Genomic DNA, 19,267 nt, shown 5'->3' with positions numbered 1-19,267 from the left:
TGGGCAGATCATGGTGGTCCCCTCCACCTATTTGAGAGCACTTGCTGTAGTGTTATGCCAAAATAAATTTGTTAGACTTTAAAGTACTATGATAATTTCTAAAACCTGATTATGGAATTCTCATGCCAAATCAGGTATTCAGTTCTCTAAGTAGAGGCAAGTAGATAAGAAGAAATAAGAAAGGAATGAGTGATTTCACCTCATGAGAGGGGGCATGCTGCCTTTGGTATAGTCTGAGAGAAAGTATTGGTTCTTTGTCCTAGTCAAGACATGTGCTTTTCATGGAGCTTTGCAAGTGTCTGATCATCCTTAGCATGGCCTGATAAGTTTATTATGTCTTGACTGCTCTTTATTTGCTCATCTTTGGTTCGAAATGGATGTTTTGAACCTTTTATTCTATTGTTTTGAACCTTACTGAGGGTGTGGTAACAAACTCCTGACAAGATCTGGAGGCCAGAGCCTCAATTGTCAGATACTACTTGATTCAATTTGGTGTGGAGTTCAGGACAGCTAATGTTTGGGACCCTTCTTTTTTTTCACTAGTGACTTTGTTTACTCCAAGTCGGAAGTGACTTGGAAGTGACTTTTGTTGCCCAGCACATTTGAATCTGTAAAGTTAGTCATGGAATTTTCCCAAAAGAAAGAAAGGCAAGGCTTCTGTCATGCCAGACAGCTAGAGTGAAGGAAAGGTGATTGCTCTGACAAATCAAAATTATGATGCTCCTTCTCTTTCCATGAGCTCAAATCAAATGCCACAAGACTGGTGTTGGTCATGCTGTCCTGCTGTGTACCCAGTGCCATGTACACATAAACAAATGTGTCAGCACAAAGTACAAATAAAAAACTTATCAGACAGCATGTGCCTCAACAATCATTGATTGTGAAGCTATTCCTGAGTGACAATGCACTGATATAGGATAGCTTAGTGGTGCTGCAAAGCTTCTTGAAGACTCTCCATTCCAGAATGAAGCCACATTGTTTGTTTGAAAAGTAGATTGAAATCATTTCTGTATCGTTGGTTTGCAACCATAACTGAATTTTGAGAAAATGAATTTGAAAGAAAAAACAAGGACTCAGGCTACAGTCCTAACCTCACTTTTCTGGGAGCAAGTCCCAGTGAACACAATAGGACTTACTTCTGAGTAGACCTGCTTAGGATTGTGCCCTCAATCTCATAAGTCATCTTGGCTGCCCTTATAGGGAGAAAGGTAGGGTATACATTCAGTAAATAAATAAAGCCATTTCAAAGTGGCTAAATGAACAAGAACGAAACTTAGAAGTTGAAGTTTAGAAATTCACAATTCAGGAAATACAATTCCATCTTGACAACCCATCTGACGCTTGATTTGCAGCTGCCTGTGGAAGCTTATAATGCCAGAGCTGTGCAATTAGGACAAGACTGCGCTATGAAGGAAAACATCAGGATAAGTGGAGGGTTCTATGAGTCTTCCTCATGAAGCAATACTTGTAGAAATCCCATTTGATAAAATGGGGTTTATAGTCAACCTGCCTATGTAAGGGCCCATTCGTATCCAATTTTCCAGTACAGGTGCTGCTGTACCAATGGGGTATGCACTGCTTCCTGTTGGGGAGGGAGTCACAGAGGCCTCCCCAATATTTGTTCCCTTACCTCAACGCTGCATTGCTGCGGTGCTGGAAAATTGGATAGGATTGGGCCCTAAACCACCTTGAGTCTATAAGAAAGGCAGTATATAAATACCACAATAAATAAATACAGTAGATACTTGAGTATAAGTTGATCTCACAGATAGGTCATGAATTTTTCTATGACCTTCGGTTAAGTCAGGGTAAAGTTTAGGGGTGTGTGAAATTCTTTGAAAACACTTACCAGGAATTGTTTGAAGCAGCAGTAAAAAAGAAAAAAAGAGCCATTTCACCTTTTCCAAAAGGGAGATGAAGGTGCTCATGGGGGTTGTAGGCTTTGTAAGGTGTACAGTTCTGCACTTCCATAGCAGCAATTCTCACACAGGCAACACTCCCCATAAGTGCTTTCACTTCTCTTTGTATTTGGAGAAGAAGCTAAAACAGCTACTTTTTTTTGCTTGCTTTCTATTGCTGCTTCAGAACAGTTACTGGTAAGTAAAATTGCTCCTCCCCCTGTCTCCTGCTTGTCAGCCCAGTCCCACCCCCGCTTCACCAAGCAGCTGTTCCTAGTTTAGTGTTCCAGCTTCATTTAGTGTACTGACCTGTGTATAAATCAACCAGATTTTTAGGGTCAATTTTAAGGCATAAATTTTTTGATACACAAGTACATACAGTAATATACTAGGCTTGTCAGAATGTTAATTCTGCATCTTTTTCTTCTGTATGATATTGCTGTAATTTCTAATATTGGAAAACAGCGCTGCAGAACAGTCAATTCAGTTTGTCTGAATTCTTGTGTAAGCATTCTCTGAGAGTCTAGCATGCTGCTTTTTCTCATAAGATAAATTTTAGAAATGTTTGAACAAAGTGGCTCCATATCCAGGAAATGGCTGGCGTTAAGAGCCTTTCAATTAAATGGAATGTATCTAGGTTTGATTGATTTAAATGAAGCTCTTATATTTATTGATTGTATTTTTGAGACAGTATAATTGTAACACAATGTAGTAGTCATCACTCTTATATAAAAATCTCTTACATCTGCAATTTCAGGAAGTTTAGCAAAAATGAGATGCAAAACTGTTCATATTCTCATAATCTGGAATTGCATCTCTTCGATTTGCATTTATGCCACAAGACATTTGTGATATTTAGTTTGGAAGTCATACCTGGTTGTTGCCATCATTTCCAGAACAAGAATTCATTCATACGTTTGCTAAAGGACTAAAGTATAGCACATCTCCTTCAGGACCTGTTCCAAGTGATTAACTTACAGCAAAGAGAGTGAAGCATGTTAGTCTTGCCTCGAATCGCTTGCCTCAAATGAATTAATCCAGGTCCATATCGCCACCTATATGTTTTAATCAAAAGCCTAGTTATGGAAAGAAATAATAATAAAAAATAAAAAATTGATTAGATTCCTACTACAGTTTGACTAGAACAAAGTACTGACATTACATGGTGGTGTTGTGTGGTTCCTTGAACTAATTTCATAGTAGGGTATGCATTATGTATATGTGGACATCAAACCTGGCTTTCTGTATGTTTAATCACCAGAAGGTAACGACTTAGAGGGCTCAGACATGAAGATGGCAAGTGTTGCCAAAACTTCTCTCTCGCTCACTCATAAGAAGAGCTCCGCTGGGTCAGGCCAAAGGCCCATCTGGTCCAGCTTCCTGTATCTCACCAGATGCTTCAGGGAGCACATAAGAAAACAAGATACTTGCATTTCATACACACATACCCTACTACTAAATGAGAACATGCACACACACACACACAGTCTTGAGAAAGAGTTTTGCAAAAGAATTTAGATTTTATTAAGAGAGATAGGAAAAACAAGAACAGGACAATATTTACTTGTAAGGTTAATTGCACACAGATTTACTTGTAAGGTTAATTGCATCTGTCCCAACTCTCTTTGCTCACTAGCCAAAGAAGGAAGTCTTGGTGTCAGGCTGCTACAATTTTTGACTTATTTCAGCTGTGAAGATGTTAATGTAGAACCGAAATCCACTTCAAAAAGGGAAAAATATTACACTCAGCCACTACCCTAATTTCCATCACCCTCAACTCTACTCCCAGGGGAAGGAATTAACGCATCAAAGTTCTAACAGTTCCAGGGGAGAAACACCCCTTGTCAAATAGCAAGGTGTTAATCCATATTTTCTCCCAGGAAAAGGAATACTACTGAGGAAAGACCCACTAGGTGACACCACCTGCAACATAAATGTCCATTTGGAAGATCTATTATTATTATTATTATTATTATTATTATTATTATTATTATTATTATTATTATTATTCCGCCTTTCTCCCCGGAGAAACTCAAGGCGGCTTACAACAAAGGTTAAACAAATTAAGAAACATAATTTAAAAACAGATAAAAGCATATTAACGACACATCATAAAAACAGTAGTCAGATAAAAAAGTAGTCAGATAAAAGAGCATAGAGCAGCAAATTATAAAAGGATCAGGCCTGTAACTAGGTGTTAAAAATGGTATTAAAAGATGTTTAAAAGGCCAGGAACTCAGAAGGCTTGTCTAAACAGAAGAGTCTTCAGGCCTCGCTGAAAAGTTTCAAGAGAGGGAACAGTTCTTAAGTCAAGGGGAAGGGAATTCCATAGTGTTGGTGCCACTACTGAGAAGGCCCTATTTCTTGCCACCGCCCCACGTACCTCCCTAGGCGGCGGCACTTGTAAAAAGGTCTTCTCTGATGACCTAAGAAGACGAGCCAGATTGTACAGGAGTAGGCGATCTCTAAGATACCCTGGCCCAGAGCAGTATAGGGCTTTAAAGGTCAAAACGAGCACCTTGATTTGGGCCCAGAAACAAATGGGCAGCCAGTGCAGCTGCTGGAGAAGTGGACTGACAGAGTCAAAGTGCCTACCTCCAGTAACTACATGGGCCGCCGCATTCTGCACTAGTTGCAGTTTCTGAACAGTCTTCAAGGGCAATCCCACATAGAGCACGTTACAATAATCTAACCTTGATGTCCCCGTGTCATGGATCAACTTGGCCAGCTCTGCACGATCCAAGTATGGCCGCAGCTGGCGCACCAGCCGAAGCTGAGCAAAGGCCCCCCTAGCCACAGCCGTCACCTGGGAATCCAGGAGCAGCTGCGAGTCCAGGTGGACCCCCAAGCTGCAGACCTGCTCCTTCAGGCGGAGTGCAACCCCATTCAGTGCAAGCTGATACTCCAGCACCTGCATCGAGGATACCTTTTAACAGTGCACCTTATAACAGTGAGCTAGTTCACGCTCCCCCCAACTAAGTGAAAGGATACACATGACATTGCAGCTACCCTCTCCTAGTGCCATGCAATTGATTCTCAAAAGCAGTGTTTCTCAAACAGTGTTTCTCCCACTAGGTGGGTCGTGAGCCAATTTCACATGGGTCCCCATTCATTTCAATATTTTATTTTTAATATATTAGACTTGATGCTACCATAGTCTGTGACTGCATTTGGGGAAATGTTATAGACCTGTACATAGTTTAACAGGCTACTATGTATATACTTTTAACAATGATAGTCAATGGGACTTACTCCTGGGTAAGTGTGGGCAGGATTTCAGCCTAGGATTGTCAAAAATTGTCCTGCTTAATGATGTCACTTCCGGTCATGACATCACTTCTGGTGGCTCCTGACAGATTCTCATTCTAAAAAATGTGTCCTGGTGCTAAATGTGTGAGAATCACTGCTCTGAAGATATTTTGGCATGTGTATAGCCCACTCATTCTCACAAAAACTCTCTTTATATATACTTTGTTTTTAAATGTTACTTTTTGTTAGTTTATTTAGTTTAGGGCAGGAGTCTGGTCTAGAGGGTAGACTCGTTTGCCTGAAGATAACATCCGCAGGTCGCCACTTCGAGGCCACTGGCACCGTGCAACCTTGAAGCAGCTGACAAGCTGAGCCGAGTTATTCCATCTGCTCTGAGTGTGGGAGGATGGAGACCAGAATGCGATACCAGATCAGAAAGAAACATCTGAAATGTTGTGGTTCTTGAAAGATAGAACCTTCTTTCAATTGTAAAAATCCCTACGGGGATTTAAATAGCCTGCCTATGTAAACCGCCTTGAATAAAGTCTGAGGAGAAATCTGACAACCAAGAAAGGCGGTATATAAATACCTGTATTATTATTATTATTATTATTATTATTATTATTATTATTATTATTATTATTATTTAAATTGACTGTAAGCAACCTTGGGCACCTTTTAATTGAATAGTACAGAATTAATTTAATAGTACAGAATTTTTAAAAATAAGCAAAGCTAGCCATTTATATTTGTACAATAAATGTACCAGTCAGTAACATTCAAGGAATTTTCTGCATTTTTACTTGTCAGTTAATATTTTGTGTCATTAGCAGTTTAAATTTCAGCAGATAAACTGCCAAATTAAACAGAAATCTTAGCTCTTGAGTAACTTTAGTATAACAGCCCAAATTCATGATGCAACATTTTAGATGTCATAATGAAAAGTTTTTGCCAAGACATCTACAGCATGTCTAAGGACAAAATTTTGGCATATAGTATGTGTCACATTGTGTACCTCACTGTATTTGTAGATGTTGCAAAACAGCCCATAACTACTTTCTGTGTCAGCCAGATTTTTATTACAATACCCTTACTTGTAGGAGAGGCCTGCAAGGACAGACTTTTACCCCTGGAAAAATTCAACTCTTTGCAAGCGGGAGCATTCAGTTGCTTGCATTACAGCAGTCTGTTTATGCCTGACTTCATAGTGCTTGTGTAAGAAAACTGTGTCTGTTCAGAGGTGCAAAGTTTGAGTTAATGTAACACAAACTGTTACATTAAAATTGAGCTACAGTCACATGCAAGGGAGGAAAGCAGGTACTGTATGTCACTTGCAGCCTTTATCAGACTAATACAAGGCTGTATGTATGTAATCAGACATACAAGGCTGTATGTCACTTGCAGCCCTTATCAGACTAATGACCCTATTTTATGGGCATGCGGTGTGCTTAATGTCATGTACTGTTTTTGTAACTATTCATGCAATTTAAGTTAATGTGAAAGTAAAGAATTCAAACTTAACTACTGACAGAAGCAGTCTAAAGTTTAATGCTCCATTGACTAAGGGCCCAATCCTGTTGCCAGGCAGTTCTGTCTCCCTTGTGCTGCCCTAGCAACAGATGCCACAAATGAGCCATAATGCACATTGTGGTGGCCAGGAGAGGAATGGCGCTGGTGTGGAGACCCGCACCAGTCAACACTGGACCTCTGAACTGGTGGGATGACTGCCAGAAGCCACCAGCAGTGAGCATCCCGCCAAGCAAAAACTAGCTGGGGGAGGGCAGCCAGGGGGTGATTCAGGCCCAGGAGGAGGTGGGTATAACAGCAGAAGCTGCAGGTGAATCCTGTCCCCTCTCTCAGGCCTTATAGCCCTATATGGGTCTTCTTGGTTCTGTGCCAGCTTAATGACCCATAGGGACTGCTGGGGCCCAATACAGGGTAAGGGAACCAATATTCCTTTACCCCAAGGAGATCCTGCCTCCTTGGCCCAGCGGTGGCCGTTTCAGCACAACTGTACCACAGCATGGGTGGGCAGTATATGATTGGGCTCTAACATACTAACTAGAAAATCAGAGAGAATGAAATTATTCCCACGTGTTACTTTTATAACTTTGCTCTGAATTTCTGAGTAACAGAATAATTAGATTGCCACTGCAAGATATCTCATACTGGAGTAGATGAAATATTCATTAAATCTAGTTCAGGAATTCCAATAGGCTTGTGTAATAGCAGGGGTTGTGCTACAAAGCATTGGCCTTCTTCATCTACTAGCAGAGCATTTGGACAAAATATTTGCATAGGATTTCTATGTTGCTTGCATTGCTGCTCCATGTACTTATTTTCTTTTCAGCTAAATTAATTTCAGCTTTTTCTCATGCAATTTAATGTTGGGTTTTGGATGGGAACAAGTATCTAATACATGCTTTTTTATTGCTGGTGTTGTTTGAGCAGTGAATTGTTTGACTGTTGCCAGTGTTTTTCTTGGCCCATCCTAACCTTCTGCGGGCACCAGTAGCTGGGAATCGTGGAGTGGAATGCTCCAGCAGAAGGAGCATGTGAACTGGTCTTTGTTTTTAATCTGGAGGGCAATTTGCAATTTCAATTAATGCAAAGTGCTGTAGCATGTATTCTTTCATAGTTTGTCTTTGTCTTTTTAGTTTTTTTGTTCTTGATCTTTTTATTCCTGAATCAATCATAAAGGAACTTCAAAAAACAACTGATGCACAAAAATTGATGATTATGATATTGACTAGTGTAGCATGGTTATAGTATGTGCAAGGCTTCTGAGGAAAGTGTTACCATATGTGTTTGTATCTGCATGTAGTATAATATATTGTTGCAAATAATTCTTATTTTGTTTATGCCTCAGCAACACATTGGTCTCTTTACACTAACTTCATTCTGACAGATTTCTGCACTTTTGCAAAATTGCTATTCTGTGGACCCACTTCTAGTTTATCCATTCTTGTTTTCTCGAGAGATTGTGAAGTCCTTCCTTTTTCAGTGGTTGACTTCACAGAATAAGCAAATGTGATCTTCTCTCAAAAGATTTCTCTCAAAACATTTTTCAAAAGAGAATTTTCAACAGAATTTTTACTTCATAGTTGGAGCCCAGCCTACTTCTGTTCCTGATTAGAACTACTTTTAGTCTTAGATATAGCATTAGTGTTGCTTACTGTCTGGGACGGAAATGGCTTGCAGAGCTGTTTGCAAGAAAAGAAAGGAAGGTTTTCTTTTGTTTTTTCTTCACTAAAATGTTTTTTGTTCTTGCTTACACATTTTTTTGGGGGGAGGGGGGGTGGACAGACACATGTCCTAAGTCATTCCAGGAAAGTGTTTCCAGAAAAAAGTGCTGTTACCACCCACTCTCCCATAGCAACAGCAGAATTGAGATGTTCAAACCTGGTGTGTTAGGTTGCTGCTAGTCCAGGAGAAGATAACAGCCATTGAGCCCTTTTGTACTACTTTTTTGTTATAAAGATCAAAACCTGTTAGCAAGCCCCCCTCCCACATCTTCTAGCAAGCCTGCCCATCTCCTAAGTACCAGTGTCTGGTGCTTTGCTTCCATGGTGCTAACACAGAGTGCAGTGGCAAAACACAGTATCCTGTGTGGTGGTACAACTAGGCCCATTGCTCTTTCATGGTATGCATGCATGCTCAGTCTCTGTCCATATGAACAGTTTAGGGGCAGTTTGTGTGCCTTTCAGTTTATTTGTGAGCATGTATGTGAGACAGAGAAAATAATTTGTTTGTGACAGATGGACAGTGGTACTTGTCCTTGTGCTTAGAATTATCTGTCACAAATTCATCAAATTACGCTTTCAGCTTCTAACTCAGTGTTGGGGCTTACTGGTAATTTTGTGTTACATTAGACATGTAGCTAGGCCCTGTGTCCTTATTTTTAATGTGTAAATAGGAATTATGCATGTGATGGGCTGTGTTGTGTGGGGAAGGGGAATTCCTTTCCTGCCATTCCATAGTCCCAACAAAAATTGTGTCAATGAAATGGCTATTATTCAATAGCAATTTCTCCCTTGGGGCCATTAGGGTGTGATTTTTGTCAAAATGATGTCCAGCAGGAAGGAGTTGTATACTCCTTCCTCATGCAACTCAATTCTGTTCTTACTGTGACTGCTATTTACACTTAGGAAAATAAACATGTAGGTCCAAACTATCTTTAATGTAACATGTAGTTTGGCTCTCAGTGTGCTCCATTATAAACTTTGTCTGACCTTGGCAGCGGTTATTTGTGTTTAACACCTCTCTGACAAAGATTCACTGAATGGTGGTTGTCTTTCAGCTTCACGTTTTCCAATCTGTAAATAATGTCTTCCTCCTGAATTGTAGCTTGGCTCACCTTCTTGAATGATTTCCTCTGTATGTACTTCATTAATTTATTCATGCTTGTGACACAGCTTCAGAGCTCATATAGGTGACCAACCTGCTCTTGATAAGCTCAGCCATCTACCTCCTCTCACCAAGTGGCAAGGAGCATTTTGCCACATGTCAGGTCAGGTGTAGATGTGTGTGTTAGAATATTTGGAAAAACTCTCACATTCACCCATTGATCTGTAGGGATCTGATATCAAGTACAGACAGTGCTGGAATGTGACTTGAAAGAACACACAATCTGTACTTTTGGTGAACGAAGTGCTTTTCTGCTTAACTTTGCCTTTGGATCTGCCAAAACTACTGTCAGTCTAATGCATGCATGCATGCATGCATGCCCCAAGCCCTGCCTCAGTCCTCTAATTTTTGAATGGTATTTTCAATCACCTAGCAAGAATGAATGTTATTTCTAACCAGATAAAACAGTTGCGTTCCTCATCAGTAGAATCTGAACAAGTATTGCCCTTTCAACCATGTCCAAATCCCTAACTACTTCTGATATAAATTGCATCTCATGTTGGCTGGCAGTTGCCATTCTTCTTCATCTACTACAGTGATTTTCAATCTTTTTCATCTCATGGCACACTGACAAGGAACTAAAATTGCCAAGGTACACCATCAGGTTTTTGACAATTGACAAGGCACACCATGATGTTGGTGGGGGGAACCACACCCCCAATAGACCTACTAATAAGTGACCCTCCCCCAAACTCCTGCAGCACACCTTCATACCATTCACGGCACACCAGTCTGCCACAGCACAGTAGTTGAAAATGGCTGATCTATTAGTAGCGGGTTTTGCAAACTCTAGCATACTCTAGGCCAGGGGTGCACAAACCCCGGCGCTGGGGCCACATGCGGCCCTCGAGGCTTCTCAGTGTGGCCCTCAGGAAGCCCCCAGTCTCCAATGAGCCTCTAGCCCTCCAGAGATTTGTTGGAGCCAGCACTGGCCTGACGCAGCTTCTCGCAGCATGAGGGCAACTGTTTGACCTCTCATGTGAGCTGTGGGATGAGGGCTCCCTCCGCTTCTTGCTGTTTCACATCTGTGATGCAGTAGCAGCAGCAAAGGAAAGGCCAACCTTGCTTTGTGCAAGGCCTTTTATAGGCCTTGAGCTATTGCAAGACCTTCATTCATTCATATAAGTTCGTCTTTAATATATTCATTTATGTAAACTTATGTAAATTTATTCAAATTTTAAATGTAAATTAATTCTTTTTTCCCCTGGCCCCCGACACAGTGTCAGAGAGACAATGTGGCCCTCCTGCCAAAAACTTTGGACACCCCTGCTCTAGGCCACTGTTTCTCAAACTGTGTTGCAACCCACTTGGTGGGTCATGACCCGATCTCTGGTGGGTCACGATAAGCTGACAGCCACCATCTTGGAAGAGGGCAAGTGAGTTCGGCAGCACCATCTTGGAAGCTGGCAAACCTGGGTGCCGCCATTTGAAAGTTTCCGGTCAGGCCTTAGAGACCCTTCAGGACTGAAGAGCTGCTGGGGTGAGTGAGTGCAGGAGTGTGTGAAATGGGGGAGTGAATTAAGCAAGTTGGTGATCTGCAGGAGAATGTGAAGTGGGATGGAAGAATTGGAGGGTTGAGCATTTTGGTGATCTGTATGTGAAATGGGATGAAAGAATTGAGTGATGGCAATGATGGTGGTTGTCCTGGCAGCTGCCCTTTAAAAAAAAACAACAGAATGTGTCTTGGGGCAGTGAGGATGTTATACTGTTTGCAGAGAGCATGTTGAGGAAAATTTCTTCCACTTCTTTCCCTCAGTTCTTCTCCTCTCCCTTCCCACTATTGCCAAATTCTGTTTTCCAACCCCAAGTCTCCCTTGGTAACCTTCTGATTTCCTAACCTCCCCTCCTTGCTTACACTCATCTCCTTTCTCTTGAAAAGTGGAGAAGAAAAGCCTTACTTCTGCCTAGAAACCACTTGAAATTGTTTAGAGCTGGAGGTGGGAAGGTGCATTTGTTGAACTTGGGCAAGAAATGGTCTCTGAAATGCAAGGCAGAAATCTATCCTTGGGCTCTCTTTTGCAGCCTCGCTGGTGTGTGCACAAGAAACAGTTTTGTAAGCCTGACTTGGGCCTGGTGCAGTAGGAAGCCCTTGCTTGCTAGTGTGGCTCTGATAAGCTAGTTGCAATTGCTTTCATTTTACTGGGTTTTCAGCTAACAAAATTTTGGCTTGCTGTGGCTCTGATAAGTTAAGATGCTGACGTTCTTCCAAGCTGACCTTTGCATAATATTTGCTCTGGCAATGCCATAGTCCAGGATATTATTTTGTTGTGTCAATACACAAATGTAAATAGGCTTTTTCGTACACTTTACTATTAGAAAAAGAAATAAGAAATAAACAAATAAAAGCTAATAAAATGCCACAAGATACTCTCCCTTTAATACAGTTTAAACACGTGGTGTCGACTATATTAAAGGGAGATGTCACTTCCTGCTTGATGACATCACTTCCTGCTGTGGCATCACAATGAGGGCACTTCCTGTTTGATGATATCACTTCCGGCTTTTGGTGGGTCTTGGACAGATAGTCATTCTCAAAAGTGGGTCCTGTGCTATAAAGTTTAAGAACCACTGCTGTAGGCTATAAATTTCAGTAGGAATTCATTTTCTCACTCATTTCATCTGGTAGCTGTCTTCAAGTCTTGGACGTTTTCTTCCCCTTTGATTGTGACCAGTATGTTCCCTCTTTTTTTAGAGATCTGATCTTCCCTCTGATGAGAATGAGGGCGCAATCCTGACCTGTCCTTGGGCTGACGCTAGTCCCTTCCACTGGCCAAGGAGGGTTGCAAATATGCCATAAGGCATGTTTGCGCCTCCTCGAGAGTCAGCTGGGCTGGTGGTCCTGGAGACGGGTGGGTGGGTGGGGAGCAGGAAGTGGGGCTGGGATCCAGCTCTTATGCTGGATCCTAGCCCCCATATCCAAACAGCGGGGAACGGCTTCAAGCTGCTCTGCTCTCCTCAGACTTGTGCCACCTCAGGAGGTGGCACAAGTCTGAAAAGACCCATAGGGGCTGCAGTGGTTAACCTGGGGATAAGGGGGAAAGTTTCCCCTGACCTTCGGCTGAGCCACTTTGCAGCCCGATCTTGTGCTGGATGCAGTGCAAGCCTCCTGGCTTGCCTGTTCCAGCATGAGATAGGATTGCGCTGTGAGTGTGGTGATCATGCCTTGCTCCTCTAAATTTTAACTTTCCTCATTTTGGTCCCTTCCCAGTCCCTTGCAGCCCCTTTTCAGATTATAACAACAGTACCTATTCAATATCTTACTTCCAAAATATTTTCTTTAAAATGTTATTCCTTGTTTTTTTTCACCATTACTCCTTTTTTCCCAAAATTACCCAGGTTTTCGGGAGCTTTTACTATATTTATAAGTGTGCTTTGACATCTGACATTCATAGTGCCCCACGAGGCGTACTGCAAGCACATCAAAAATAGAACTGTGTGCACATGTTGTCCAACCTGATTATGTGAAGCTGTTTGAGCATAGATTGACATTAAGAAGTACGTCAGTTCTCCAGGATTGGGATGGTAGGGCAGTCAGTGCACAGCATGAAGTCCACACATTCTTATTTCTGGGCAGTGCATTGAACACCTAATTTGGCTTGTAAAGGAAAACAAATGAGGCATAAGAAATGATATGGAGGGGAGGGTCCGGATTTAAATTTGGCATGAGCCTGCTCTTTGTATGCAGCACAGACCTATAAATGTTGCATGCTTTATGTCAGTAATGAGACTGCCAACCTTGGCACATGCATTCAGGTTGTTAAATAGCAGTACTCTGCATAATGATGTTTGGAAAGCAAACATTTGGCAATGTTTGGTTGATATGTGAGTGAACACTATGCCAAACAGGTTTTTCTTTTTCTTTTTTGCAGTGCAGCTGTCCAGAGAAAGTGAAATGTGCATTTGGTTTCAAAGAATGTGACTGATTATTAAGGCTTTATAAATTCTTTAGGAGACTTGGAATTTTTATACTTGCTACATTTGCTTGCCAAATGTTTTTTTTTACAAGTTGCACTCTTCATGCTTCCGTGACTCACCCCAATATTTTACATCCAACTGGCCAAACTTCATCTGCATTGAAACATCAAGAATTAATGTAAAAATATGTATCTTCTTGATGTGAATACTGAGGCTTTCATGGCTGGCATTCATAGCATTAAAACTTGCATTGTTTGGGCTAATAGGCCACCATTGAATATTCGACCATATCCTGTTAACCTGAACAATGTAAGTTTTAATGCTATGTTCCCTCTTGTTAGGGTGCATCAAAAGAATCTCAGATTTGAATGTTAGCCACTATACATGTATTTTTTTCTTCTTTAAATTTGATTGTGTTTTGTGACACCGTTCACATCTTGGCCCCTACCCAGGGCAAACATTTAAAAGGCACAAAAATGGGTGCCTTTAAGTATTTGAGTTAAGTATTTTCTTGTTGCATCCAAACAAATCCTGTTCAACATCTAAAGTAATCTGAGATGTGTGTAAAAATAACAGATTTTGGATAATAGTAAGAACCTGATTTTGGCCATATTAAAACAGGCACATTGTGTCACTTGGAATCAGTGGCATGGATACTGCATAACAACTTACGTTCATAAGTATGTTAAACTACAGTGATGGATCATAGTAATGTGATTTTTAATATAGTTACATAGTTTGTTTTTCTCAGCATTTGTAGGCAACGGGGAGCCCAATCCTGAGCTGCCCGGGGTGCAGGGCTGTGGCAACGCCGAAAATGGCTACCGTTGCATCCTGTGTGCCTCGAGCAGGTGGCACCTTGAGAGAAGGAGACTATCATCCTCTTCCCCCGATTAAACGCAGTAGCCCTGCAGTGGGGCTACTCTATTCACTGTCAACAAAAAGTGATTAATCAAGTGCCTCTGTGTCAGGTGGTGAGCCCAACATGGAGGCTTTGGATCCAGTGGAGCATAGCTCCTTCCTGCCCTTCGCCCACCCTCCTTCCCCCTTCCCAGAACGTCTCCTCCCTGCCTTCCCCCACATCCCTGTTTACCTCTGCTGTTTAGCGGTCTGCGCGAGTGCCAAGCAGCAGAGGTCAAGTGCCTGGCTGGCGGTGGCCCAGCATCGGCCAGCACTGGGCTACCACTGGCGCTCACCGGCATTACAGTACGTTTGTGACAGTGCATGCTGGCAGTGAGCCGGCACATCTAGCCCAGGATTGGTCTCACAGTCATTTCACTGCCTCAGCAGCCAATTTGTACGGTTTATTTTTTATTTAAGAAATTTTTGCCTTGGCCTTCTGCTTCACAGAGGCCATCTAGGCAGCTCACAACTGATAAAAAAAATTATGATATAGTGAAGTCATTCATATAATAATTTCAGACCCACTTGCCACTCACCAGGGCTACCTCAGTCAGCCCAAGAGCTTCCCATCCCACATTGCCCAAGGTCCATACATCAGATCACCTTCTAGCAGACCTAGGCAGCAGCTCCCACTGAGGATGTCTTAGGCAAAGTGCTGAGCAAGTTGCGATCCTATATGCACTGCATACTTGCTGTACTCTATATGTGCATATATACATCTTCGCTGTATTCTTCTAGTCAGCATGTTTACTGATTCCCACTAAGTTAAATGAGATTTACTCCTCTATTGTTATCCATGGGGATACAGGGGTGGTTTGATGCCTCATGGTGCTTTTCTGTTAGCCTCGGTCTCTGCTTTCTGTTCAGTCAAACTCCTTTTCATTGGACAATCTGACTGTTTACACATCCTGGTAGATGGTTTTTCCCAGCTCCTAATGGTACTAGGTGCAGGTTATACATTGGGGTGTAGATTGTGCCCATTCCACCAGTGGAAAGCACCCCATCAAATTGGGCTGTCAGTATCAGTTAGCAGAGACTAAAAACTGGAAATGTTGTGTGCAATGTGTGCCCCAGTCTGTATGCATAATGTAATGTGCATAATAGGTTTTACATACTCAATTCCTTCAATCAGTTCAACTTTTTTTTAGTCTTCCATTTACAGCTTGCGTTGACTGATTTATAATGACTCTATTTTAACTTGAGCCATTAACAGTAAATCGGTTTGCATGTGTCAAATATTGCATGAACAAAATTTATACTCACTGTTACTTATTAAAGAAAGTGTGATGCATCGCCCAAGCCCGTAAAGGTAATCTCAGTTAATGCAAGTACTGAGTTACAAAGAATGTTACTGTATGGTAAGCAATAAATCTGTGAAGCCCTCCAGTTGCGTTAGAATGAGATTTCCTAAGAACTTACCATCTAGTCAATACTTCATTGTTAATTGCTACTGGAGATATTCTGGAAATGGTGGATGAGTGACTTGGTCACATAAAATGTTTTTGAAGATTAACTTCTACTAAAATGTGAAATTTTGAAACCATTTTTGAATGTGTGTGTTTCTTCTGAAAAGCTGCTTTAGTAGCGGAAAGAAGTGAAATCCTATCAGAACACTCTACTAAACTTTAATCTGTTAGTATAACTATAAAATGATGGAAGATGAGTCTCAAACATTAATTCTTTCATATTTGCCAAGGTTGTGCTAGTGTGAGCAAACCGTGGTTCAGTGTTGATATCATGCCAAACCGTGCTTAGCAAAGCATGACTGTGGCTTATCAGAATCATCGGTGACAGCAGTGTCTGTACAAAGATTAAAAATTACCTCTGAGATAATAGGCATTGCTGCAAGCTTTGTTCCCATATCGTATACTCATATAAATATGCACTCAGGAAATGTCAGGACCATCTGCCTGAGAAAGGTAATGTGTGCATCAGCCTTAGACATAGCATAGTCTCATTGTTTAGCTGTGCACAGACTGTGCATTGGCCCCACTCACAGTGGCCGTGGAGGCCATGAGGAGGAGAGAAGAGGTCAGCAATTAAGAATGTTATCACCACCTCCACCTGCTTCTGCTTATTTGAACAGTTTGGATTGTGCACCTCCCCCCTCCTAGTGGCCACGTCTTGTGAAGAAGAGAAGGAGAAATAGGGAAAAAAAGTGTTCATGATTTTGTGTTTTCTTCATTTTATTGAAGTAAGCCACCTTGGAGACATCTTTGGTGGTTGAAAAGTGGAATGAAAATCTCTAAAGTACACTTTAATGCAAAATTCAGCTCTGAACTGTGCAAAACCCTAAAAAATAGTTCAAAAACTTTTCCAGCTATTCCTTATACTGAAAGTTGATGTCACAATTGATTTGCCTTAATGAAATGAAAAATGACATGCATATTCTTTCTCCCTCTCAATTCTCTACAGTGTCAAAGGGGCAGATGCTGGTAATGGGATCAGAATTTTTCTTCCTGATATTGGTATGTTCATTGCTAGCCTTACCGTATGGCTTGTCTGCAGAAATATTGTTCAAAAACCAATGCAGGACAATGCTGGACAGTACAACGCACAATTCGAAAGTGAAGATGTGGTATGTGGGCATGCTTATTATTAACAATGCTTCTTTAAATGTTCATATTCCTGTTCCTTAGAAGCCTGTTCAATGCAAAATGTATAAAAATTCATCTGCTTACTTTAATGCCTATCTTAATGCCCTTCCAGATGAGGATGCATCTGTTGATGTTAGTGCCAGTGGTGTAGCTAGAGGGGGGCGGGGCGAACCGTACTGGGTGACATTCTCAGGGGGAGGGTGACACCACTAACAAGCAAAATTGTGGAAACCTTGGTAGTTATGAATCATATCATCATTTTATGTCACTCAATATGTAATTTAATGCAGAAAAGAAAAACTACCTTATGTAACAAAAGTGGATTTTCATAACTCAAAACTGAACAATGAGACTGATTGTTCCAAAAGCCAATGAGGTGGTGTTGTGACGCAGCATGGAACCAGTAAAGTGACTGTATGAGTCAACTCTCATTTCCATGTATCATAATAGAGTTACCCCTAGTAACTTGGTGAAGGAGGCACTTTTTCAAGTGGTGCTCCTCTTGTATTTAGCAGGGGGAGAATAACTGTCCCCTTTCACCCCAGCTCAGTGCCTTTTCTAGTGGCTGTTTGCTGGTGTTCTTCTGCATCTTTTAGGTTGTGAGCCCTTTTGGGACAGGGAGTCATGAAGTTTTTCCTCTGTTGACTATGTCTGTAAACTGCTTTGTGAACCTTTTGTTGAAAATTGGTATATAAATATTCCGATGATGAGTATTTTGTATTTATAGTAATGATATTGCAGTGGAGTTTGAACTAGATAACTGTGCTGCCTTAATAATGAATAGAGGGAAAATAATAAAAACTGAAGGAATAGAATTGCCCAATGAAAAAATATTAAGAACTTGGATGAGAAAGAACATTATAAACATCTGGGCGTACCTCAGGCAGATAACATCAAGCATACTGAAGTTAAAAGAAAAATTGAATGTGAATACATCAGAAGAGTCAGAAAAATCCTAAAGTCCAAACTTAACAGTGGGAACACTATACAAGCCATAAACACCTGGGCTATACCCATCATTAGATACACTATAGGAATAGTAGACTGGACACAGGCAGAGCTATTAGATCATAAGAGCAGGAAGATAATTACCATCAACCATGCTCTGCACCCTCGTAGTGATGTGGACAGATTGCATCTCCCTCACAGCTCAGGTGGGAGAGGAATGCTGCAAGTCCATCAAACAGTAGAGGAAGAAAAAAGAGGCCTTGAAGAATATATAAAGGATAGCCAAGAGGATGCACTTTAAAATGGTTAACAATGAGAAATTATTAAATACTAACAAAACAAAGCAGACTTATAAAAAAGAACAAATAAAAAACCAATCATTAAAGTGGGAAAATAAGCCACTGCATGGACAATATTTGAGAGACATTACTGGAAAAACAATCATCACCAAGACCTGGCAGTGTCTGAATAAAGGCAACTTGAAGAAAGAAACAGAGGGTCTACTAATGACTGCACAAGAACAGGCATTGAGAACAAATGAAATAAAAGCAAAAGTAGAAAAAATAACAACAAACAGCAAGTGCCATCTCTGCAAAGAAGCCAATAAACAGTGGATCACCTAATTAGTTGCTATAAGAAGATCGCTCAAACAGACTACAAGGAAAGGCATGACAAGGTAGCAACAATGATACACTGGAACGTCTGTAAAAGATACAAGCTACCTGCAGCCAGAAACTGGTGAGATCACAAAAATGAAAAAGTTATAGAAAATGAAGATGCCAAAATATTATGGGGTTTCCGATTATAGACAGACAAACATCTATCACTAGATATATTCACTAGAAACAATACACTAGATATAACTGTAGTTGAGAAGAAAGAAAAACAAGTCAAAATCATCAATATAACATAAGAACATAAGAACAGCCCCACTGGATCAGGCCATAGGCCCATCTAGTCCAGCTTCCTGTATCTCACAGCGGCCCACCAAATGCCCCAGGGAGCACACCAGATAACAAGAGACCTGCATCCTGGTGCCCTCCCTTGCATCTGGCATTCTGACATAGCCTATTTCTAAAATCAGGAGGTTGCGCATACACATCATGGCTTGTACCCCATAATGGATTTTTCCTCCAGAAACTTGTCCAATCCCCTTTTAAAGGCATCCAGGCCAGATGCCGTCACCACATCCTGTGGCAAGGAATTCTACAGACCAACCACACGCTGAGTAAAGAAATATTTTCTTTTGTCTGTCCTAACTCTCCCAACCCTCAATTTTAGTGGATGTTCCCTGGTTCTGGTGTTATGTGAGAGTGATGAGATGTGTGTTCTGGTGTTATGTGAGATGTG

General features: G+C 41.2%; 1 protein-coding gene across 1 annotated transcript in view; it reads left to right on the top strand.

Annotated features, from left to right (window-relative positions):
* PIEZO2 (piezo type mechanosensitive ion channel component 2) overlaps positions 1–19,267 on the top strand; it is a 247,613-nt gene that overhangs the window by 83,640 nt on the left and 144,706 nt on the right. The window contains exon 4 of the mRNA XM_066623461.1: positions 16,788–16,950. Coding sequence (XP_066479558.1) covers positions 16,788–16,950 — 163 coding nt within the window. The remainder of the gene's footprint in view (positions 1–16,787; positions 16,951–19,267) is intronic.

The sequence above is a fragment of the Tiliqua scincoides genome, chromosome 4 (assembly GCF_035046505.1).
Source record: "Tiliqua scincoides isolate rTilSci1 chromosome 4, rTilSci1.hap2, whole genome shotgun sequence".
NCBI classification, from domain to species: domain Eukaryota; kingdom Metazoa; phylum Chordata; class Lepidosauria; order Squamata; family Scincidae; genus Tiliqua; species Tiliqua scincoides.
This window is presented reverse-complemented; position numbering and strand designations above follow the sequence as displayed.